We start from the raw sequence: 24840 nt of genomic DNA, 5'->3' as shown, positions 1-24840 counted from the left end.
TTTCTGGAACTGGGGAGCCTGGGGGGTTATTGTCTGTTGGCAGGCAGGGGGCTGCAGTTAAAGTCTGAAGTAGATGAAGACAGGGAAGCTGTGGTGGTATAGCTAAGACCAGTAGATTTCTGCCTTTGGAAATCATGGAAACAGAGAAATCACTGACTGGGACTGGATGTAGGTGGAACTGACAAGGAAAGATCTAGGCATCTCACATTGTAGCTAACAGCATGGGCTCTGGAGCTGGCTGCCTGTCTGTTACTAGCTCTGTCATGGACCAGCTGGGTGACTGGTCAGCTTCTGAACCTCTCTGAGCTCCAGTTACCTTTGAATGCTCTTCCCCATATGCTCAAGCTCATTCCTTTACTTTTTCTGGGCCTTGCTCACTTGCCAGCTATAACTACCTCACATATAACAGTAACTTCTCTTCTCATTATTAATCATCCTCCCCATACGCTGCTTCATTTTTCTCAATAGCACTTAATACCACCTAATATACTTTTTCATTTAATGTTTTCTTCCCCTTCCCCCACCCCTAACCCCCACCAATAATGTAAACTCCAGGAGGGCAGGATTCTGGCTGATTTGTTCAGTGTTGTATCCTCCTAACTGCTTAGTACAGTACCTGGGACATAGGAGGAACTCAATAAATATTTGGTGAGTGAATAAATGAAGAGTAAGGCCTACCTTGCAGAGTTAAGTTGAGGATTTAATGAACCTATCCATCTACCTATCTATTCACATATCTATCTATGTCTTGGAACAAGTACCTGGCACATAGTGAGCCTTCAGTAGAAGTGCTGATGTTGTTGCTATTGTCAAATATTATTATTGAGACTGAGCTGGTCTAGGGCTTATTTGGATGATCTGTTGTTAATATCTAGGGCTCATTCAGTTTGAATTTATTAAGAGCTAGGTTAGAGAAATGAGCTGCACTAAACTTCCTCAGATGAAGAGACTATGCTCTCCTTTTGATTATCTTTGTATCTCAAACTGTGGTGCTAGAGAAGACTCTTGAGAGTCCCTTGGACTCCAAGGAGATCAAGCTAGTCAATCCTAAAGGAAATCAATCCCGAATATTCTTTGGAAGGACTGATACTGAAGCTGAAGCTCCAATACTTTGGCCACCGGATGCGAAGAGCCAACTCATTGGAAAAGACCCTGATGCTGGGAGAGGTTGAAGGCAGGAGGAGAAGGGGGTGACAGAGAAGGAGATGGTTGGATGGCATCACTGACTCAATGGATATAAGTTTGAGCAAACTCTGGGAGATAGTGAAGGACAGGGAAGCCTGGCATGTGCAGTCCATGGGGTCCCAAACAGTTGGACACAACTTAGCAACTGAACAACAACAGCTTTGTATCCAGTGAGCATATTTCCTATGCCAGAACTGGGGCATGGGGCTGATGAATAGAATTTTTGTGGACTTCAGGGAGCAGATTATTCGATATCACAGTGACCAAGACATTTGAGGAGGGTGGCCACTCTCTGTACTGTGAGCATGTGTGCTCATGTCTCCAGAGACTTAGTTTCCCAGCTGCCGCTGTTGCACTACCCTAAATGGGTGTCAACTGAAAGTGTGCTCTGATGCTGAAATGAGAGGAACAAGGTCGTGGCCACAAGCTCGTCTGCTGGAGACATCCAGCTGCTCACTCGGGTACAAAAATGCCCAGGCCCCTCCTAGCTCCTGGCTTGAATGAATCTTTAACTGAACTGTCGTTATGATGTCATACATACAGGGGGAAATACCAAGATTTATATGTTTGGGTACTGAAACTTTCAGGGGATTTTTTTTTCTACTCATCAAATGAATTTTTGTTTTAACTGCTAAAATCTGCAGCCATGTGGAACCTTGAAAAAATTTTAGGAAGAGAAGGAAGTATTTTAAAATCATATTGTTCGTTTCTAAGAAAAAAAAACCCAGAAAAACACCTTTCTTCAAAATCCAGAAGACTTGTTAGCTTGTGTTTAAATAATGGAAGTAAAAAAACTGCATGTCCTCAAACCTCAGACAAGGTGTTAACATTGATTAAGGGCTGATGTCCTGAGTGGGTATGCTTATCTGGTGCAGTGCCCTGAAGCCCACAACATGTGGTAGGTGAAACCTAGCTAAACTTGAAGGGGATGGAGAGTGGGGAGCTGACAGACCTTCCAGTCTTGCTTTGGTGCTGGAGGCAGACAGTAAGGAGGAAAGAGGTCTCTTCTGATTGCGTATGAGGGGTCCCAGGCCATTTATTCCACAGCTTCAGTTAACCATCTCCACCTCTTCTTGCCGAGTCTTGATTCTTCATTGGCACAATGATATCAGTTCAGTTGCTCAGTCGTATCCGACTCTTTGTGACCCCATGGACTGCAACACACCAGGCTTCCCTGTCCATCACCAACTCCCGGAGCTTGCTCAAACTCATGTTGATTGAGTCGGTGATGAGATCCAACCATCTCATCCTCTGTTGTCCCCCTCCCCCCCACCACCTTCAATCCTTCTCAGCACCAAGGTCTTGATATCCACAATGATATGGGGTCTTGCAAAAATCTCAGGATTTGGGGTGACTATTAAATTTTGTGATTCTGTCAGGAAGCCCTACGTTTTGTATTACATTAAAGTTATATTTAAATCAGTTTAGTTAATTCACTCAAAAAATATTTATTTACTGAATGTCCTTCAAGTGCTGGGCAATGGGGATGCAGCAGAGATAGAAAATGACCCTGTCTTTGGGGCTGACCTGATTCAGCCCTCCACTCAGATTGGAATTAGTTGCCAACTAATTCCATAAAATTTGTCGTTCCATAAAATTTGATTTTTATGTTCACGTAAAATTTGAGCATCAACATTTCTTGGAAACTGAGGAAATCTGGCAATTTCCACGTGCCACACGGGGAGGAGCTGAGGAGCCCTGTCTAGATGAGCCAGGCTTGCTGGGTCTGTCGTCTCCACCTGTCCCTTTTGTATCACACCTGGCTTGTCCATGGCTTCTCTGCTGAATCGCTGGTCTCTATTTCAGGGTTTCATTTGCCAGCTCTCAAAGGCTTCTCAGTGGCTCCTATGATTTTGTGTCCTTATGACTTGTTTGTTTGCTCCTTGTTTTCTCCCTGCATGCCCCCTTTGGCTTTTCTTCCTTCCTGCATTTGACTCTCTCTCTCTCGTCCCCTTTCCCTCCTTACTTTTTTCACACGTCGCATATGCCTTGCTATCATATGTGAGAAGTACAGACTCTTAGACCTTCCTTTCAACTTAGTTTCCCTTGGTCTTTAATTATGAAGCCCTGTCTTATTTCTCATTGAATATCTAAATTTTTTTTTGAAAGCAACAGCATTGTGAAACTTGGGTTTGAATTTGGGTTCCCATGGAACATTTTGAAGATCTGGGCTCACTGATACCTTGCTCAAGCAAACCTTCTCAATTTCCTCATGTATCTGAAGATGGGTGTGGAACAGGGCATGGTTCTCTGAGGATCTGTCCAGCCCTGACATTCAGTGATTTGGGGACCCCTGAGTTTGTGCCTTACCTGTAGGCTTTAGAGATGTGCTTGACTCCCAACTAGAATGGTTTGACTTTCTCATTCCTGACAACTGCTGTTCCAATACATTCTAGAAATTACATCCTGAGATACCCTGTATCATGGCACTGTCTTTAATAACCTTATACCATACAGCAAGCCAATTATGAAGGGGTTTCCTAGATAGTGGTAAAGAATCTGCCTGCCAAAGCAGGAGACTCAAGAGATGCAGGTTCAGTCCCTGGGTTGGGAATATACCCTGGAAAAGGAAATGGCAACCCGCTCCAGCATTCTTACCTGGGAAATCCCATGGACAGAAGAGCCTGGCAACCTGCAGTTCATGGGGTCGCAAAGAGCTGGACATGGCTGAGTAACTGAGCACACACATACGAGCCAAGGAAGAAGCAGTGGTGAAGAGTCAGCCAGAGTTCAAGTCCAGTGTCACTACCTAATTAGCCAGTTAATCTTTGTGTGCCTGTCTGCAAAACAGGGTTAAAACAATATCCAGCTTTGCTTCATCCAGCCTGGCATTTCACATGATGTACTCTGCATAGAAGTTATAAGCAGAGTGACAATATACAGCCCTGATGGACTCCTTTCCCAATTTGAAACTAGTCCATTGTTCCATATCCTATTCTAACTGTTGCTTCTTGACCTGCATACAAGTTTCTCAGGAGGCAGGTAAAGTGGTCTGGTATTTTCATCTCTCTAAGAATTTTCCACAGTTTGTTGTGATCCATGCAGTCAAAGGCTTTTAAAAACAATACCTGCTTAATATTGTTTTTAAGAGGATTCTCTGAATACATATTTGTAGAGCTCTTCCAACTGCCCAGCAGATAGTAAGTGCTATAGAACTGTCTGATTAAATAAACTGAAAATAGCAGTCAACCTGAATCTCAGGACTCAAGTAAAAATGAGCAAAGGATTTTGTGGCTGGGAGTTGAGGGGGGTGGGGAGGCCCATTTCATTAACCCAGTAGTTAATGGTGACTATATTTTCTAAATAAAAAATCATGTCACTGTCTGAAAATATTTGAGTTCCACTTTGGACTTATAGCCCTATGAGAACTACCAAACTGGGTGTAATGATGATACTTTGTAAGACTACAAGAGTCTTTGCAATTGGAAATTACCACTCTACATATTGGTACTAGGTATGTTCATATCTTACAAAGAAAATATCATTCAATATTCTTGAAAACAAATACATCTCCAATAGTTTAAAAAAAAATCTGTCTAGTATAGAATATCTGTTTAAGCAATCACTGATGCATTTTTCCTCTCCCTCTATCTCTCTCTACTTTGCAACAGCGAGAAGGCACTCTATGCCCAGTTCTCACACAGTCTCACAGTGAATCAGTGAAAGAAAAAGAAAGAAAACCCTGTTGAAAGCCTACTTTTTTTTAGCCATTGTGTAGACTCTCAGTCTTATTTATTTTATTATTATTATTTTTTCTCTCAGTCTTATTCAGACCTCAAAGCAATCTTTTCTGGGAGCCATTATGATTTTCATTTTAGGCTGAGGAAATCTAGCATGGCAGGAACTTTTAAGTATTTATCCTGGGTCCATCTGGCTTGAAAGTTGGGGCTCTTTTCATTCTGCCCTCTGGCATAGTAAGATAAGCATCCCAGTGGTCCCTTTTCTAACCTCTCACTGTTATCAGCAAAGTAATCAACTCACTGCTGATTCCTTTCCTTAGCTGATGTTTGCTCATTTATTCATTTGTTCACAGTGTGTTACCTTGAGGAAAAACTCACTCTCCTTTCTCCTGTCCTTTTTCATTGGAAATGATTGTATTAGTAACTTACTTTAGGATCAGTCTTGGAGGTGCAACAGAAAAGTCTTTACTATAGGAAGGAAAGGGTAGACTAGCCTCTGCAAATGTGATGATTCCCAAATCTGTACCTTCCCCTGTGAGCCCCAGACCTGTGGACCCAGGACAGCTCCATGTGGATGTCTTATCAGTTGCTTCTGCTTAGCATCCATCAGTCAGTTGATGGCTGGGTAAGGACGGGAGAGGAGCAATGATGAAGCAGGTAGAGGAAGCAGTGCCTCCAAGAAGGCAGGCCCTGAGTCAGGAAGGTGCTTGGCATGTGGGAGGAAATAAAGGCAGTTCCAAATGGCTGGAAGGAAGAGAGCAAGAGGGGAACGGACTGGGAATGAGGCTGGAGAGGCAGACAGGGGTCAGATCACAGTGTCTGGCCCCTGTGAGTGAGTGAGGGGCTGGGCCAGGTCAGGTCTGTTCTGGTCCCTGTCTCCTCATCCGTGATACAGAACTAGCAACACGACTGCACAGGAATGTAGAGAGGATTAAAAAGGGACACAAGAGTACGTGAACATGTAACGGCAAATGGTAAGCACTCAGTAACACTTTCATTTTTCTTAGTTCCCTGTCATTGCACCTGTGAAATGGGGGTGATTTAATCATGGGGATTTCTTTCAACTCAAAATGACTGTGATTTTTTTCCTCAACTGGTCTCCCCATTTTCCACCATTAGCTCCATTTCTGACTTTTCTTTTTCCTGTGCTCAACCCCAGGAAACACCCCCCTGCCTCACACTGCCCCCCCCACCCCCCGCCCCTGAAAAGACAGAAGGCAGCATTATGCAGCCAGGAAGAAGCGATTGAACTCAGACCTCTTCTCTTCCTCCACCACCCTGCTTACTCTCATCCGTTTGTTCATTTACAAGACATTTCCAGCCTCCGCTGTTGTGTGTGGATAGACTCTCACACCTCAAATCTTACTCCTGTTCATGCCTTTTCACGGGCTCTGGTTGTGTGGGAGAAATAGTGCTTGACCAAGAAAGCCCACAATTGGTCCATTTACTATTTTTTTATTTTTCTTGTACTCTTTCAGTTATCCTGATTGCACCTCCAAAAATTTCAAACAGTGAAGTTTTAATTTGTCTTGAATGTCTTTCCCTTAACAGCTGCTTTTCTCTCTTAAGAAAGTCAAGTCTGGAACAAGATGTTTTTAAGCCCGTTTGGGGGTATCAAGAATATCCCAATCTAATAGTGATAGTCAATGTTTGCCAACTGGATTGATGTGGAGGAGGCGGGAGGCTCTGATTTGAAGCATGAGTCAATTTCTTTGCTGTAAATACTCCCACTGTGGTGGATTTCAAGCTATCAACCAGACTTCACTGAATGGAGTCCTGCAGGGATACCTACAGTTGGCTCCGGCGTGCCATTGCGCTCAATCCTTGAGACCTTAAACTTCATCACATCCCCCAACTTTCTTCTTAGTCATTCTGATTTCATTTAGTGGTCAGCCAAGAAAGAGGCCTGACAGTCACAGTTAGCCCCTGTCATCCAATCACTAAACCCTGTTCATTTCTCTCTCAAATGTCAAGTCTGTCCACTTGTCCCTTCCCGCTGCCAGCAGCCTAGTCTGGTCTCCCGACCCACCATTCTTTCATTGCTACCCCACTGACCTATCTTCTGGCTTCTCTGCCTTCACACTTGCTCATCAACCAGCGTCCACCCTGCAGACAAAGTCAGCCTGCTGAAATTTAAATTATATCATGCCAGTCTTCTGTTTAAAACCTTTCTGTGACTTTCCCTTGCAGTTACAATAAATCCCAAATCCTTAGCTTATCTTGCCTGACTCTGCCCAGCCCCTCACTCCCGGACTCTGTGATCTGGCCCCTGGCTGCCTCTCCAGCCTCATTGCCCACCCATTCCCCTGCCTTGCTCTGTTCCAGCCATTTGAAGTGAAGTTGCTCAATCATGTCCGACTCTTTGCAGTCCCATGGACTGTAGCCTACCAGGCTCCTCAGTCCATGGAATTTTCCAGGCAAGAATACTGGAGTGGGGTGCCATTTCCTTCTCCAGGGGATCTTCCCAACCCAGGGATCGAACCCTGGTCTTCTGCATTGTAGGCAGACGTTGACCATCTGAGCCACCAGGGAAGCCTTCCAGCCATTTGGAACTGCTTTGATTTCCTCCAACATGCCAAGCATGTTCCTGACTCATGCCCTGACTCCTATCTGCTGGATCATCTCTCCTACCCCTCCTCTTATCTCGCTGGCTCCTCTTATCTTCCAGTGCTTTATTATCCTGTGTCAGGTCAGCATGATCTCCTAGGAAAGGCCCTTGTCTGGGTGGTTCTCCTTGCCTGCTCAGTGTCTTCTCCCTTGAGAGCCTGAAGCGATACCTGTCTTGTTTGCCACCCTTTTCCCAGCATGGCCCGCAGTACCTGGCATGTAGTTGGTGTGAAAGTGAAAGTTGCTCAGTCATGTCCAACTTTTTGTGACCCTGTGGACTACACATTCCATGGAATTCTCCAGGCCACAATACTGGAGTGGGTAGCCTTTCCCTTCTCCGAGGATCTTCCCAACCCAGGAATTGAACTCAGGTCTCCTGCATTGCAGGTGGCTTCTTTACCAGCTGAACCACCTATGGTGCTCCAGAAATGTTGAATCTATTTCTTGGATTTGGGCAGACCCCAGTTCCCTATTTTTTTTTTTTTTTTCAAATTTATTTATTTATTTTGCTTTTGCTTCTGCTGGGTTTTCATGGCTGGGCGCCAGCTTTCTCTAGTGTGGTGTGCAGGAGCTACTCTTCGTTGCAGTGTGCAGGCTCATTGTGGTGACTTCTCTTGCTGTGGAGCACAGGCTCTAGGCAAATAGGCTTAGTAGTTGCCTCGCATGGGCTTAGCTGCCCTGCACCATGTAGGAATCTTCTCAGACCAGAGATCGAACCTGTATCCCCTTGCATTGCTGGGTGGATTCTCACCCACTGGACTACCAAGGAAGGGCCCCCCACCCCGTTTCCCATTAAAGAATAAACTCTACAGGGTTAAGCATGTTCTACTTCCTGTACTTTTTATCAGCAGTTTATCAGCTTCGTACAAAAAGTAGCTAATGAATAATTTTTACCACTAAACTTAATCATTTTCCCAAAAAGGCATCTTGGAAGCTAGTTTCCTATTTTTGATCAAGTCATATTATTTTTCCTAATCAATTTCTTTTTTTTTTTTTTTCCTCTCTAGATTTCATCAGCTGTTTTTCCCAAGATATTTATGGAGCTATGAATGGGAATGTAACCTTTTACGTTTCAGAGTCTCAACCGTTTACAGAGATTATGTGGAAGAAGGGGAAGGATAAAGTTGTAGAATGGGATCAAACATCTGGACTCGAAGCTTTTCAGTCTTTTAAAAATAGAGTTCATTTAGACATTGTGTCAGGTAACCTCACCATCACCGGGTTAACAAAATTAGATGAAGATGTGTATGAAATTGAATCCCCAAGTGTTAAAAAGAGCTCCCAGTTCCACCTCAGAGTGATTGGTGAGTATCCATAAATTTGTTTGTTCAAATAGCAAATTTCCAAGTATTTTAAGAGACTAATACTAACCAATGGTTTATGGGAAATAAAACAATGAGTTATATCACGTGTTGTCAGGGATTTTCTCTCTTTCTGGTGCCCAGGAGCCACTTTCAGCTCCCTGTCATCCTCTCAGTGAAGAGAGTATGTGACTGAGGTAGAGAGAAGCAGCAGCATCCCTTGTTTCGCAGGGAATGTTCTGAAAAAGGGTGTAGTGGCAACATGAGCTCAGAACTCTTTGAACACCTGTGAATTGGAGTTCTTGCTTCCTCCTGCACCCCACACATGTGGTGGGATTTTATTTTCCCTCCTCTTATCACTTTAAACTGGAACTGGGGATAGGATTCAGGTTCCTCTGTGCTTCTCATGAATGCTTCCTGGTTATTCTCTTTCCCTCATCTCTAAAGCACTTGCCTTGTTACAGGCTTCCAGAGGCTGATGGCTACACCTACATGTTTGTTTTTTTCCTCTAGTTTTATTGAGAAATAATTGACATTCATCACTGTACAAGTTTAACGCATACAGCATGGTGGTTTGATTCACATGCATTGTGAAATGATTATCACAGTAGGTTCAATTAACATTCATCTTCCCTTGCTGTTCTCAAATGTCCTAGTAATGCTTTGTCTCATAGCTGCCTTTTCTGTGCTGCAGCATAGCACAGCTCAACCCATTCCCATCTCTCCCCTCTGATGCATCACAGTTTCCGCTCATCTTATCCGAGGTGTGAGTATAGTTCTAGGCCTACTTCCTCTAGGTTAAAGGCTGTCTTAGGAAGATCCAGCCGGTGACAAAGTGTGTAAGATGGTTTCCAGGGGGTGAAGTAGAGACAAGAGAGCAATATAACAGTTCAGGTCTGAGCTCCCTACCTCCTGTTTGTGGTGGTCTCAGTGGAACAGGATATGATGACTAACTGGATGAACAGCTGTCACTCACCAGTTCAACTACTGAGTGCTGGCGACATTGGAAAGAAGACAGAATTTCTCTCTTGGTCACTATTGTGACTTCAGAGCCTAACAAAGGACTTAAATCGGTAATAGGCACTCAACAGATATGGAAGCAATTGATCTGGATGGTGGGATATACAACTGATAGAAATGGGTGCCCTCAGACTGGGTGACTGGTTTGTCCAGGAGACTATGAACTCCTTTTAGATAAGTGAAGCTTGTTAAGGTGTGCAGGCATCCCCCTAGAACCAGTTGATGCCACTGAAGAAACAGAATCTTTAAAACCTGCAAGTTGGGGATCTGGCAGTTTAGAGAGCAAACAAATGAAAAGATTGGCTCAGAATTTAAATTAGAATTGAATGCTTCTTAAGAGCCCTTTTATAGAGTTTATAAACCTGAGTTCAAAACAATTTCTCTTTTTGAAACTTCATGAAATGTTTAAAAATATAATTTAAAAATAATTAAAATTTTAAAATTGCCCGCTAACTCAACAATGGTGCTTGATTCTGATAATTAAGCCAAGTGGACCGTTCTTAGGAAGCTCAGCAAAGGCCTGGGGAGGCGTAAGATGCAGGGCATGTGAGTTTCAGTCGGGAAGCAGTGAGTAATATTGGCCTCAACTGGTTCTAAGGGGATGCCTGCACACCTTAACAAGCTTCACTTATCTAAAAGGAGTTCATAATCTCCTGGACAAACCAGTCACCCAGTCTGAGGGCACCCATTTCTATCAATTGTATATCCCACCATCCAGATCAATTGCTTCCATATTAAATGTGTCGACTTCAAGTTCTGGTTTGGGAATCTGGGTTTTAGCCTGTGGCAGTCAAGAGCCTGGGGAAGGAATTGGCAGCCCACTCCAGTATTCTTGCCTGGAGAATCCCGTGGACAGGGGAGCCTGGCGGGCTGCTGTCCGTGGGATCGCACAGAGTCAGATACAACTGAAGCGACTTAGCACGTGTACATGCATTGGAGAAGGAAATGGCAACCCACTCCAGTATTCTTGCCTGGAGAATCCCAGGGATGGAGGAGCCTGGTGGGCTGCCATCTATGGGGTCGCACAAAATTGGACACAACTGAAGCAACTTAGCAGCAGCAGCAGTCAAGAGCCATTGTGTCTCATACTGGAGCAGAGAAGTGCCTTAGTGAAATGTATTTTTGGAAGGTTAATCAGATGATAGCAACTTATGGTGGATTAGGAAGAGGAGACCCCAGGTTGGAAGCTATCATGATCATCCTGGTAGACAGAGGTGTTGGTAGCAGATGTTTGGAAAGGAAAGAACCAGAAGGTATTTCCAAGTTAGAGTTAATAAAATTTAGATTTGGGTTATAAAAATATACATCTGAATGTCAAAATGATTAGTCACACTTTACTTTTTTTTTTTTAGAAATGAGGAAGTCATACTTCCATGAGGGTTTGTTAAGACTAAAATAATAAGACTCAGTAGCCTTCCGGAGACACCAGAACCTTTCAGAAAAGATATTTTAGACAGGGGGATTTCCTGGTACCTCCTGAGTTCAGGGCATCTTTGTGCTTTTCTAGAGGTGAGCATCTGGCTTTCCTCCTTCCTTCAAAGTCCCCTTAAAATTGCCACCATCAACATTTCATAGTTCTTCCCCATCCTCTTACAACCTTTATTGCATGGGGGCTGGTAATGTTCATATAAATAGGATTAACTGCTCTGTCCTTAATAAGTCTGGACTGGTATATGACTTTTTATTAAGGTGTATGTATGAAAATATAGAAATGTCACCAGATATGTGTAAGAAATTCTCATTTCTTACAGAATAGTGTGTTCTTAATTCATAACTATATCAATTAACTAAGTTGTCCGATGGATGAAGTAGGCACATTTCTTGCTGGTTGTTTAAGGGACAGATGTAACTAATGTTTGTTAGATTATAATTGTGGTAAGTCCTGTGGGCAGCGAGACATTGGCTGAGTGTAGTCAGTCACTCCGTCGTGTCTGACTCTTTGTGACCTCATGGACTATAGCCCACCAGGCTTCTCTGTCCTTGGGCTTCTCCAGGCAAGAATACTGGAATGGGTTGCCATTTTCTCCACCAGAGGATTTTCCCCACCCAGGGACTGAACCCACATCTCATGTCTCCTGCATTGGCAGGAGGGTTCTTTACCACCAGTGCCACCTGGAAAGACCCAACATTGGCTGAACTAGATCAGAAACTAGAGTCTGTAACAGAACATGGTGAACTTTTCATTTCCGAAGTAGAACTCTGTGCCCGTTAAACACTAATTCCCCCCTCCCTCCTGTCTCCCTGTTCCCTGGTAACCATCATTCCATTTTCTGTCTCTTTAAGTATTTGGCTCCTCTAAAAACCTCCTATAAGTGGAATTGTACAAGATTTGTTTTTTCATGACTGGCATATTTCAGTTAGCATAATGCCTTCAAGACTCATCCCTGTGGTAGCATGTGTCTGAATTTCCTTTCTTTTAAGGCTGACTGCAAATGTGATTTTGAATGACCATGGTGAGGATGGTCTGTGGTTTTCCAGTAGACCATGGGATTCTGAAGTGATTATTAGAAGAGGCTCCAGGTTGACTCCTTGAGCTCTGGGTTCCGCTGTCATTTCTGCTCAGGACCTGTTCTTGGCCAAATCATGAAGCATGGCTTCTGGGCCTTCCCAGCATCCCCTCACCTTCCTTATCCCTTTGCCCTTGAATGCACGCTTTACTGATGCCTGTTTCTGCCACGACTCACCATGTGTCACCCTGCTTACTGATAGCAGGTACTCTGCAGTGAATACACACTCGTGTGGTGTGTGTGTGTATGAGTTCTTTTAACGAAAGAACAAACCTTAAGACAGCATGTAATGAATAATAGAGCTAGATTAAACCTAAACCTTGAAGAAGCCCCCAAGCAGAAAGGAAAGTCATGTATAACTCGGGTCTAACAAGACAGGCTGGGTGTTTTATTTAACTGAGCCAGAAATAGACGGAGAAGACGAGGGCAAGATGAGTTGTACATGTTTATTTTTTAGATTGTTAGTCGGAGCTTGAGTTCCTTTGTCTTAGAAGATATTTTAAGTGACAGTATAGTATCGTGTCGTCTTGATGGACTTGACTTTGCTTTTTAGTATTTCCAAGGTATTGAAATTTTTTTATCCACATGCAACTTATAAGGTATTGAAATTTTATTATCCAAGTGTGTCCATGACCGCTTTTTGTATATTTGATATATTTTTACATCTTTTCTCAAATCTCTTATGATTGGTTTTAGGTGGAAAGGAGAGATGCAAGAAGGGGTATGAATTAATAAATAAACCAGTGGTTGATACGGTCAGCTGATTAGCTTTGAGGCTTTAGAGAGAAATGATGGGGCATCATGACTTGTGTCTTACTCATCCTCAGAGGCCCACCTGCCTTCGCCAGTAGCAGGCGTTTCCAGAAGAAACCTGGGGGTGATGCCTCTAGACTGGCAGGCATGTGACGCGTACCACACCCTCCTCTACCTCTGAGTGGGACCAGCCCACAATATAGCTCCCCAGAACCTTGAGCAAACTCATTTGAGTCAGATGTCTTGGAATTCAGCCTTTTTCAGATTTTAGAAAGCTGATGTAAATGATCTCTGTGTATGTGAGGAAGCACTTCACTTAGTTAATGGGGAGCACCTTATACTCAAGCAGGTATTTTTAGTAAAACATGATGACAAATATTTGTGAACAATCATTTGGCTTTCAGACATCTTTGGATTTCAGAATTGAGGATAAGGGATTCAGGGCCCATATCTGCACTGAATTTGATCCAGAAGAAAATAGAATTTTCTCCCCTTGGTGTTCAAGGAGTAGTCTGCTTATCTTTTCAAGCTCGTAAGGAAGTTTGGGAGTTCTTTGCGAATTTGTGGATGAGGAGTTTAAATATTATTCTTTTCTGTACTAAACATCCCTTTTTTCCCCCAGAACCTCCTCCAACACCGTCAGCATCTTGCTTCTTGACTGAGGGTGGAAATATTACTCTCACCTGCTCGATCCCGGAAGGTGACCCCAAAGAGCTCGATGATAGTGACCTAATACGGTATTTGTGGGAATGTCCGCCAACAATACAGTGTCACCGTGGCTCGATTTCATCTGAAGCCTTTGTCTCAGCGGAAAGTGATCTTTCACAGAATGTTCAGTGTATCGTTAGCAATCCATTGTTCAGAACATCAGCTTCCGTCTCTTTGTCAACCTGTTTGCCAGAGGGTGAGTAAGTGACTGCATGGGTTATGGTAGAGGTCCTATATACAAATGGGGTTCACGGACCACTGGTGATTCATGAATTTCACACCACAGATTAGTGGCTAACTCTCACTTCACAAATTTGAAACATAAAATGAGTTATAGTTTTCACAGATACTTAAAAAAATTTTTTTTTTTGTTTGGCTACACAGAGTCTTAGTTGCAGAATGTGGAATCTTTAGTTGCAGTATATGGAATTTTTAATTGCAGTATTCAAACTCTTGCAGCACATGGGATCCAATTCCCTGAACAGGGGTTGAAACCAGACCCCCTTCCCTGGGAGCGCAGAGTCCTAGCCATTGAACTACCAGGGAAGTCCCACTTTGTTTTTAGACCTAAATCTAGTATTTTTTAGTACTTTGTGTCAAGCACCATTTTAATACGTATGTTAATTCTGTTCCCACACAATCTAATAATTATCCTTATTTTATGGAGGAAACCAAGATGTGATTGGGAGTTTAAGGTGCTTGTCCAAAGCCGCAAACCTGTAAGTGGTAGAACCTGATTTTGAAATCAGGCCATCCAGCTTCAGAGTCCATTCTCTTAATTACTCACACTTATTCACTGCTTCCTAATATTCTTCATAACCATTATGTTCTTCAAGTTTGCACATGTGCCACAAGAAAGTATATTCAATATGCTTGTGTAGGCTAATACTTGATTAACAGCGTGACAATCTGTCTCAGCTATGGTCTTTTTATGTTGCTTAAGTTTCATGTATATTTGTAATTTACAGTTCTCCTTATCTATTTTTTATATTGTACTTCCAGTTTACAGAGGGATCAGTAATTTGAAAGTGGTTCATTAAAGCCTAAGAGATGAAATGTATAGTCAATACTGTATTTCAGGATAATACCACAGTTGTAAAGTGTGGACTGGATTCTAGGGCAGACAAGAGAATGTGAGTCTCCTTAGGCTGGGGCAGGGTGATTCTGTGCATAATTTTTTTTCTAAACAAATGAAACAGAAAAAGGCAAAAAATGAATATAATGATGTTGGTTTGTAAATTGGCCCACTGGTCATAACCCTTCATAAAGGGCAAGGAGAGACTGAGGAAGAAGGCAGCCACTCCAGATTAGTGGTGGCAGGTTTAATAAGCAAGGAAGCTCACTTAGGAGGCTTGTCTTGGGTGACCTCAAGAGGAATAGACCTCTGTGTCTGCCTGCCAAATCTTAGAATTCATATAGAGATCACGATTCAGTCACATAGACCATCCTGATGGTCTCACAACTCTTGAAGTTCTCTCTCTAGCCTGCATCCTTACAAACCATTCACATGGTGGGACTAGCTCGGAGCATGTACATTTCAAGCACAGGAGTGGTTGTGCTGGGCCTCTGATGGCCTGGGTCCAGTTCTCCAGTCAACTTACAATCACATCCTTTTAATGATATCTTCCAACAAATGAATATAAACAAGTTTGAATTTTATTTGGCTCCTGAGCCATTCTCCCTAAGTCTCCCACATATTGAACTTTTAAAAAACTTTTCAGATAATGATATAAAGCCATTAAGGTTATGATATCATTTTCAGACAAAGCAGTGTGACTTCTCCAGTAAAACAAACAAATGCTTCCAGAAAAAGTATGAAATGGCTTCCAATTCGTAACTGATAGATTGGGTCTCTAAAAACAGGAAAGACCAAGCCCACAGAGGTGTCTTTCGAAGCATTTATACAAGTAACACAATTGCCAAGAATATTAAAAATCCATTTGCAGAGTTAAGGACAGTTATTATACTTGGAGCAAACAGTCCTTCATTACTTCCACTTATCGGGTTTTGCATAATACCCAGGGTGTACAGCGTGGAAATGCAGTTTGTGTGCTTTACACTGAGAAGAAGAAACAAAACCAATGCGCTTTCGGCTTTGACGTGTGTGCAGTGTGCACAGCCACCAAGGAGAAAGAAGTTGACTGTCTACAGAATGAACAAGCAAGTTGAAATCTTGAAAAGCTTCAGGTGTTCAAAGAGTCAATATACTTGAAGGAAATCCGTTCAGTTCAGTCGCTCAGTTGTGTCCGACTCTTTGCAACCCCACGAATCACAGCACGTCAGGCCTCCCTGTCCATCACCAACTCCCAGAGTTCACCCAAACTCAAGTCCATTGAGTCGGTGATGCCAGCCAGCCATCTCATCCTCTGTCGTCCCCTTCTCCTCCTGCCCCCAATCTTTCCCAGCATCAGTGTCTTTTCAAATGAGTCAGCTCTTCGCATCAGGTGGCCAAAGGAAATAATTCTATTACCTTTGAAATATTGAAGGAAATATTATTATTACTATTATTGAAGGAAATAATTTCTAAATAAAATCCTTTATAGAATTATGTGGGCTATTTTAAGATTTTTAAGCATTTTCCCCTCCCACAGTTTTCTTTTAACCTTTGCCCTTAGAATTGAATGCTCAAGTAAGATGCTTTTCCCTGTTGATACCTTGAGAAAAGATTGTCACAATAGCATCCCTTTCATTGATACAAAGTTTGTTGTTATATCATGTCCAGCTCTTTGCCACCCCATGGACTGTAGCACACCAGGTTCCTCTGTCCTCTACTATCTCCCAGAGTTTGCTCAAATTCATGCCCATTGAGTTGGTGATGCCATCTAACTATCTCATCTTCTTTGGCCCCCTTCTATTTTTGCCTTCAATCTTTCCCAGCATTGGTCTTTTCAATGAGTTGACTGTTTGCATCAGGTGGCCAAAGTGTTGGAGCTTGTTTCAGCAACAGTCATTCCAGTGAAAATTCAGGGTTGATTTCATTTAGGATTGACTGGTTTGATCTTGCAGTCCAAGGGACTCTCAAGTGTCTTCTTCAGCACCACAATTCAAAAGTATCAATTCTTTGGCACTCAGCCTTTATATATGTATCTAATTCACTGTGCTATATCCCTGAAACTAACACAGTATTTTAAGTTAGTTCAGTTCAGTTCAGTTCAGTCGCTCAGTCCTGTCTGACTCTTTGCGACCCCATGAATCGCAGCATGCCAGGCCTCCCTGTCCATCACCAACTGCCGGAGTTCACTCAGATTCACGTCCATCGAGTCAGTGATGCCATCCAGCCATCTCATCCTCTGTCATCCCCTTCTCCTCCTGCCCCCAATCTCTCCCAACATCAAAGTCTTTTCCAATGAGTCAACTCAGTTTAATGGAAAGCAAGGATAAATGATTAACTTTTCTCAACTAAAAAAGGTAATAATAATAATTGAAGGTAGGCAGCCTTGGGCACACATTGCTGCTTTATGCAGTTGTCAGAAACCCAAGTATGGTCTGGCTCCTGCCACCTCCCCTGCTATCTCAGGAGTGGGACCCAGGGAGGGAAAAATAGTGTGTCTTACACCTTCCAGGGAGGCTTTTGAGAAATACCACACAACCCTTCTTGCATCTCATTGCCCAAAACTTGTCACATGGTTAAACCTCACTACAAGAAAGGCTGAGAAACTAATTTTTTAGGTGAGTGGCAGTACGCCCAGCTGCAAATCTGAATTCTTTTACTAAAGAGGAGAGAATAGGTGTGTGGGACAACTTAACAGTTCCTAACCAGGAACCTCTCAAATCAAACCAGTGCCTATTCATTCTAACCCACCTGTGCTCCAACTAAGAGGAAAGGGGGTGTGTTCATATTCTCATTCATTCATTCATTTTCTGTCTCCTCTTCCCTTTCCTCCCCTCCCCTCCTCTCCCCTGTCTCTTATCAATGTTGTATTTGCTGTTAGTGACCCTACCCTCTCCCTTAGCAATGTGTGGTGGTTTTGCCATATCCTCTGTGTTCTGCCCTTAGATTTTTGGTAGGTGGATAGAGTCCACCTGATGAACCATCATTATTTTCTGTTGTGGACACTTTGGTTGTTTTATCTTTTTGATATTGTAAGGCTGTAGTAAATATCTTTGTGCCTTTTTTGGACGGAGAAGAGAGGCACATCACTGATTCTGTCTGTAGGTTAGCATCTTAGAGATGGAACTGCAGAATCAAAGGACATTAGTAGAGATTCCAATAGGTTAATGGTAATAGCTAACAGGCTTCCCAGGTGACGCACTGTTAAAGAATCCACCTGCCAATGCAGGAGACTCAGCTTCAATCCCTGGGTTGGGAAGATCCCTTGGAGAAGGAAATGGCACCCCACTCCAGTATTCTTGCCTGGGAAATCCCATGGACTGAGGAACCTGGTGGACTGCAGTCTATATGGTCACAAAGAGTTGGAGATGACTGAGCAACTAAGCACACAATAGCTAATAACCTCTTACATGTATTGATTCAATTAATGCTCACAGTTGCCCCAGGAGGCATATTTCTCAGGTCGAGAGAAACCTGAGTCTCTGAAACATTAGATCACTCACTAATCCAGCGTTGTGGCAGTGATTCAGGGAGACTGTAGGCACATCATTTAGCACAGTGTCAGCTGCTCCATGGCAAACACTTCTAAGGCTTGCTGTGCACGGCTGCCACATTGCCCTGCCAAGCACACGATGCCAAGTTGTGCTGCCAGTGGCAGGATGGGATGGCCAAATAGTGAAATACTTGCTGCTTTTAATAAAAAGCACTGGACCTGATATGTATCAACCTTGTGCATATAAATTTACTTATTCACAGTGAAAGTGAAGTGAGTCGCTCAGTCATATCCGACACTTTGCGACCCCATGGACTGTCCATGGAATTCTCCAGGCCAGAATACTGGAGTGGCTAGCTTTTCCCTTTTCCAGGGGATCTTCCCAACCCAGGGATCGAACCCAGGTCTCCGGCATTGCAGGCAGATTCTTTACCAGCTGAGCCACCAGGGAAGCCCAAGAATACTGGAGTGGGTAGCCTATCCCTTCCCCAGGGGATCTTCCCGACCCAGGAATCGAACCAGGGTCTCCCACATTGCAGGTGGATTCTTGACCAACTGAGCTATCAGGGAAGCCACTTATTCACCTAGTTCTGTTTTATTAAGTCACTGTGAATACAGAATTAGTGAGTATTGAAGCATTCCTCCCAGGGGAGATATAGGGTTAGGTTCCTGTAAGTCTCTGATCACATGTTTGAAAAGGAATCTATATAGAACCTTGTTTTATGTGTGTTTCTGTTTAAAGACACAGTATTTAATATATGTGATTAATGCATGAATGGTGAAATTCACAGCCAGCAGGACCATAACTGATGCCTAAATGAAGCTTATCTAACATGTGTATTCTCTCTATGACATACACAGCCTGCTTGTGCTTGGGAAATACTGTGTGTCTTATAGAGAGAATACATGTGTTAAATAAACTTCATTTAAGCATCAATTATGGTCCTTCTGGCATTTCAGCACTGTTTTTGAGGGCCAGTTTAGACGGTGAAATAAGCAACAAAAAAGCACAAAATGTGGAACACGTGGCACTAAAGAGATCACAAGTAGGATCGTGTCTACAGTACAAGGTCCAAAACATGAGGGCAGAATTTCGCCTTGACCCTCAGTTGGGAACAACAGTTTTCAGCATTTTGTGGCCTGTGTCAGCGTATGACTATGAAAGTACTGCAGGTATTGGTTTGAGGAATGCAAATAAATTGTAGTGAATAGGTAAATCACAAATATGAAATCTGCATATAAGGAGGATCAGCTGTATCTGTTTTGGTCAGTTCAGCTAATTGTATTTCTTTTTTTTTTTCCAGATTATGCAAGGCATAGGTATGTGCTTTTTGCCATACTGCCAGCAGTAATATGTGGCTTGCTGTTTTTAAAATGTATGTATACTTTTTTCCTTAAAAAAAAAGTTTTCAAATGGGAATGGTTTTTCAAGGCCAGAAAATGATTAATTTGAAGATGAAAACAAAGTTTGACATTTTAGTTGTTTCGCAAAACCTTTTTTGTTGTACTTGTTGGCTGGGGTTCCCTGAGATTCTGCATTATCCTGAGGCGGTAGGATCCTTGGGCCGTAGAGACCATTACAGGAGTGGGAACACAGCCAATAATACTTGGACCATTCCACAGCCTCCTGTCTATGGTCTGTCTCAATGTACATTACACTCCTGGTCTCCAAGCCAGGCTCTGCAAAAAAAAAGCAAAACTCTTACTCTCGGCTGCTGTGGTCATAATTCCCATGACTTACAACCCAGAAGCAAGTCCGAGGTAAGAAGGAGTTTTTATTGAGTCAGGTGATGTGGAGAGGGTAAAGCTGACATGGTGTTACCTGTATTGCCTTCCTCAGCCTCCTGAGATCTCAGACCAATCCGGAAGGCAACCCATATGCCCTGGAGAACTGGTGACCCTGTCCCAGCCTATTCTTTCCTGGAGACAAGAAACCCCTGCTTAAGTCCTAGAGGATGCTGACCAGTCTGTAAATTTCAGACTAGGGGGTTCTTGAAGCCCTAACAGTTTCCGTATCAGCCTTCGCCAAGAGGAAATTTACAATTTGTCGCTCCCATACGGATTGTTGAAGAGTAAGGTTTCCACAAGGTGAAGGCATCCTGGATCCAGGTCATTTCATACTTGTGTCTTGAATCAAGTTCACAAACTAGATTTCAGTTTCCCTAGACCTGCACTGTTCAGTATGGTGGTACTAGCCACATGTAATAATCTAAATACAAAATTTAATCAATGAAGATTAAACAAAATTTAAAATTTAGTTCCTCAGTCGTACTAGCCACATTTCAAGTGCTCACAGATGGCTAGTGGCTACCATGTTAGACCAAATAGAGAACAATTCCATCACTTCAGAAAGTTCTATTATAGGCCAGTACTGACCTAGTCTGTTCTGGGGTATTGGCCCTAGAATGTGATTTCCCAAAGATACCATTTCTATATTATAGGTTTCAAATACCATGAAGATCTCTAAGTAATCGACTGTCAGTCAACTGAATCTCCTCTATCCAAGTTATAAAAAAATCAGCTGAAGAAGGTTTTAAGGCATCATTACCAATAAGTAAAACATCAACGAACTCAAGCATTGTTTCAAAAAGTTATTTTTAATCCCCAAATAGCAGTAGTATAGTTAATAATGTCTTTAACAGATTGGTACCCAGAAACCAAAATAATTTTCTACTCATATGTGTTTTTTGGGGGGTGGGGGGTAAGATGTCTACGATCACAACTCCTGAGCCTAAAAAAAGAGCCCTGTGTACCCATATAACTCCAAAACAACTGACTGACTTAACTTATTAAAACAAACAAAAACAAACCTTTATTCAATGGAAGGAAACTTACCCCAGTGGTCAATACTGATAGCACCATATATTCCCCCACCCCGCCAAAAGTAACAAATAGTTACTTCAGCAAGCATCTCAATCCTAAAGCCAGTAATTGGAAAGATAAGGTATTTGGCAAGGAGCCATCAAAACAGGAGAGAGTTGAATGTACACAGCTCCATCAGCTAGTTGTAGTTGACACTTTTACAAGCTCATTCAGCCTTGTGGGCTCAGCTGCCGGATCATCAGCATGGCTCCAGGCTAACTGGTGCCTTTGATGGGGAGGCAACTGAGGGATACATGTGAGACCATATCTTAACATCCAAACTGGTGCTGTCCAAAATAGTAGCCGCATGTGGCTTTCCAAACAGTTAAATATGAGAGTCCAAACTGAGATGTGCCATCAGTATAAAATAAACACTAGATTTGTAGGACTTCTTATTTAAAAAGGAATGTAAAGTATCTCATTAATAATGTTTATACTGATTATATGTTATGGTAATATTTTTGATATATTGGGGGTAGTTAATAAAATTAATTTCATCCATTTCTTTTTACTGTATCATGTGGCTAGTAAGCATATATAAGTACTTAGGTGGCTCACATTATATCCCCATTGGGCAGCGCTGGTCCAGGATATCCTAGCCTTCCCTCCGTCTTTAGCTTCATGCAAAGTTGCTATAGGAAAAAACATTCATCGACAGTTTTTGTTTTTCTATCATCTGATGACCAATTTTTGAACAACTCTTTGGCTCAACTCAGCAGCCAATTTGATGTGAGCATTTAGGAGAATAGGAAAGACCAGCTCGACAGGGCTGTGTTCTTGAGTTTTCCCAGTTCAGGCCTCTAGCCAGCAACCCCACATTTCAGCTTTTTTTTTTCAGCTCTTTAATTGAGACAAAAATGTCTTCATTTGTAGGTTTTCTGGGACGTCGTAGCCAACGAAACTCAGGGCCCTAGGTAAGTAACCCATAGACTGCTCAGTGGGCACGTTATGTATCATGTATTAAAAGCAGAACAACCCCCATGTAGAGGGCCTGTTCCTTGGGGACGCAGGTTCTACTTATCTGTCAGTTAGTTGCCTTGAACAGTAATAAGTAATATCAGCAGATTACTCACCACAGTTCATTAAGTACCAACCATTCACTTTCCATGTAACATCTCATTCAGTCCTCTCATCAAGCCTTGCAAGGGGGTATCGTTACAGCTTGTTTAGAGACATCAAATGGAAGACTTGGAGAAGTCAAGTCACGTGACTCATAAATGGTAGCGCTGGGACTCAAATCTAGGTCTTCAGACTCCATGGGTTATCCTGTTAACCACCAATAATATACTCCCTCCTTCTTCCATCCCAGGAAAATGGAGCCAAGGATAAGGTTCATTAGGGAGCCAGGGTCAGAGCTGGGCCTGCATCATGAACAAAAGATAGGATTCAAACACAATGAATGGTTGCCATGGGTGAAGGAAGTTGCCTTAAGGAGATCCAGAAGTCCCTGTCCTTGCAGAATCCCCTCTGTGGTCAGGAGACAGAGGCTGATGAGCTAGACTTTTAGGAATTCGAGGAAGAGTAAAGCTCAGGGCTGGAAAGGGCAGGGTTTGGGGTGGCAAGTCACCCCTTTTTGGGGCAACATATTTTGATGGGATAGGGGTTGAGCCAGGCCAGGATATTGAGAGAGAGCTACCAAAAGGTTCAGTGATTTCTTTCTGGGAAACCACTGAGGATTTTTGAGCAGAGCTATGCTTTGGGAAGTTGTCTGTATTGGTAAAGCATACAGTGAATAAACAGACAAGAGGCAAAACATGGGGACACTGGTTAGTGGATAAATGAACTAATCTAGCCAAGCAGAAGAGAAGCTGTATCAGTGTGATTGTGGCACAAATGAAAGAGGGATAGATTTCAGGGAAAGTGTGGATATTGTATAAACAGAGTCTCAGCAGAGAATGCAGTCTGGCACCTGGCTCCCTGGGGTTCAGTGGTAACTCCATCTCTCATAGGACTTGGACAAGTCAAGGAACCCCACTGCACCTCAAGTTTCTTCTGTGGAAAATGGGCATAACAGTAGTATAGAAATAATGATAGGTTAGGTCATAGTAGCATAGAAATAACAATATGTACAAGCAAGGTGAAAGTGAAAGTGAAGTTGCTGAGTTGTGTCCAACTCTTTGCGACTCCATGGACTGTAGCCTACCAGGGGCTCCTCCATCCATGGGATTTTCTAGGCAAGAGTACTGGAGTGGGCTGCCACTTCTTTCTCCAGGGGATCTTCCCAACCCAGAGATCAAACCCAGGTTTCCTGCATTGCAGACAGACGCCTTGCCATCTGACCCACCAGGGAAGCCACCAAGCAAGTTGGTGTAATCAAAATGCTTCAGAGTGACTGGCTCATGTTGTGCTGTGCTTAGTAGCTCAGTCGTGTCTGACTCATGATGACCCCATGGACTGTAGCCCACCAGGCTCCTCTGTCCATGGGATTCTCTAGGCAAGAATACTGGAGTGGGTTGCCATGCCCTCTCCTCCAGGGGATCTTTCCAACCCAGGGATCAAACCTAGGTCTCCCACACTGGACGAGGACTGGCTCATAATGGTGCCCACTAAATAGCTGTTTTGGTTATAGCTCTTCTTCAAGAAAGGAGTCAAAAGCAACAGGAATTTCAACTCTTGGCAGCACTGCCAGACATAGCAGGAGTCAGATGGAGCCCTTGTTTGGAAAGGTGGATTTGTGCTCAGTCAGGCCGAGTTTGGGGTGCAGGCACATTACGTGGGTAGAGATATCCAGCACCTAATTGGAAAAGTGGCTATAGGGGCTGGGGCTAAGGTTACAAGTTGGGGAGCACCTTTGTCAGGACAGTAACGGCTTGCCAGAGCATCTGAGGTCACCGAGAAATAGAAACCAGAGGCCCTCAAGTGGAGGGCGAGGTGGAGGAGTCCAGGAGGAGCACCGCGTTATGGATCCAAGGGAAGAGGCCATGCATTAGAGCCTCAGGGAGGCAAAGGAGGAGGGCGGTGGCCAAGACCTTTGGCTTGGCTGAGCGAGTTGGCTGGCTTTCATGAAAGCCACTGGCTGAGTGGCTGGAGTAGGGTGATGGAGCCATCATTGCATGGCAGTGTTGGCCTGAGAGCAGTGGTACCTTGGACCACTGGGTGGACTGGGAGGTTTCTCTCCAGCTGCTGGCCAGGACAGTGACCAAGTCACCTGGCAAGTCAGCTACTGCAGAAGGCCTGGGGCAAGGGATTCTAGAAGACAGCTCAGCCAGCTGCAGGATGCAGGCTGGGCAGGGGTACTGAGGCCACCAGGGCTTGGTGGGCTAGGAGGCCCCGTGGAGAGAGGGTGGAAAGGGATCAACAGCCCATGGATAAGGTGAGAGGCAGGTGAGCTAGCAGTGTGGGGGCAGCGGCAGAAGACCTGGAGGTTATGGTCGGGGGCGGTGGGGTGGGGGAGGCGTTCAGATCTGAAGCAGTGCTTGTGAGGGCAGGTGAGGGTGAGATCCTAGGCAGGGCCTCTGCTGAGATCCTGATGGTAACAGTGGAGGTGTGGCCTTCATGAACAGTGACAGGGCATGTTGTCCATGCGAGGGCTGTCATCCAGGGCCACTGAGAAAGGTGACGGGGTAGTCCAGGCCTCGTTCCCTTACCTGCTCCTTCATTCTTTCAACAAGCACTCTTACGGAGATGACTAGATGGCAGGCACTGTGTGAGCCGATGCCTTGAGATCCGTGTA

At 43.6% G+C, this 24840-nt stretch overlaps 1 protein-coding gene across 10 annotated transcripts in view; it reads left to right on the top strand.

Annotated features, from left to right (window-relative positions):
• The window catches only part of CD58 (CD58 molecule), a 69258-nt gene that overhangs the window by 19325 nt on the left and 25093 nt on the right, over nucleotides 1-24840 (top strand). For 4 of the 10 annotated variants that reach the window (XR_009597200.1, XM_027973510.2, XM_042253073.2 and 1 more), the window contains 4 exons: nucleotides 8480-8776; nucleotides 13676-13957; nucleotides 19610-19681; nucleotides 22041-22081. Coding sequence is in view for 8 of the 10 variants with exons in the window: in XM_027973510.2 (XP_027829311.2) it covers nucleotides 8480-8776; nucleotides 13676-13957; nucleotides 19610-19681; nucleotides 22041-22081 (692 nt within the window). In the remaining 2 variants the exon portion in view is untranslated. Of the gene's footprint in view, nucleotides 1-8479; nucleotides 8777-13675; nucleotides 13958-15783; nucleotides 16310-19609; nucleotides 21115-22040; nucleotides 22082-24840 lie in introns of those variants that run through there. The other 6 variants (XR_009597210.1, XM_027973534.2, XM_027973526.2 and 3 more) reach the window with 4 other exon arrangements.

Source organism: Ovis aries, chromosome 1 (assembly GCF_016772045.2).
Source record: "Ovis aries strain OAR_USU_Benz2616 breed Rambouillet chromosome 1, ARS-UI_Ramb_v3.0, whole genome shotgun sequence".
Lineage (NCBI taxonomy): Eukaryota > Metazoa > Chordata > Mammalia > Artiodactyla > Bovidae > Ovis > Ovis aries.
This window is presented reverse-complemented; position numbering and strand designations above follow the sequence as displayed.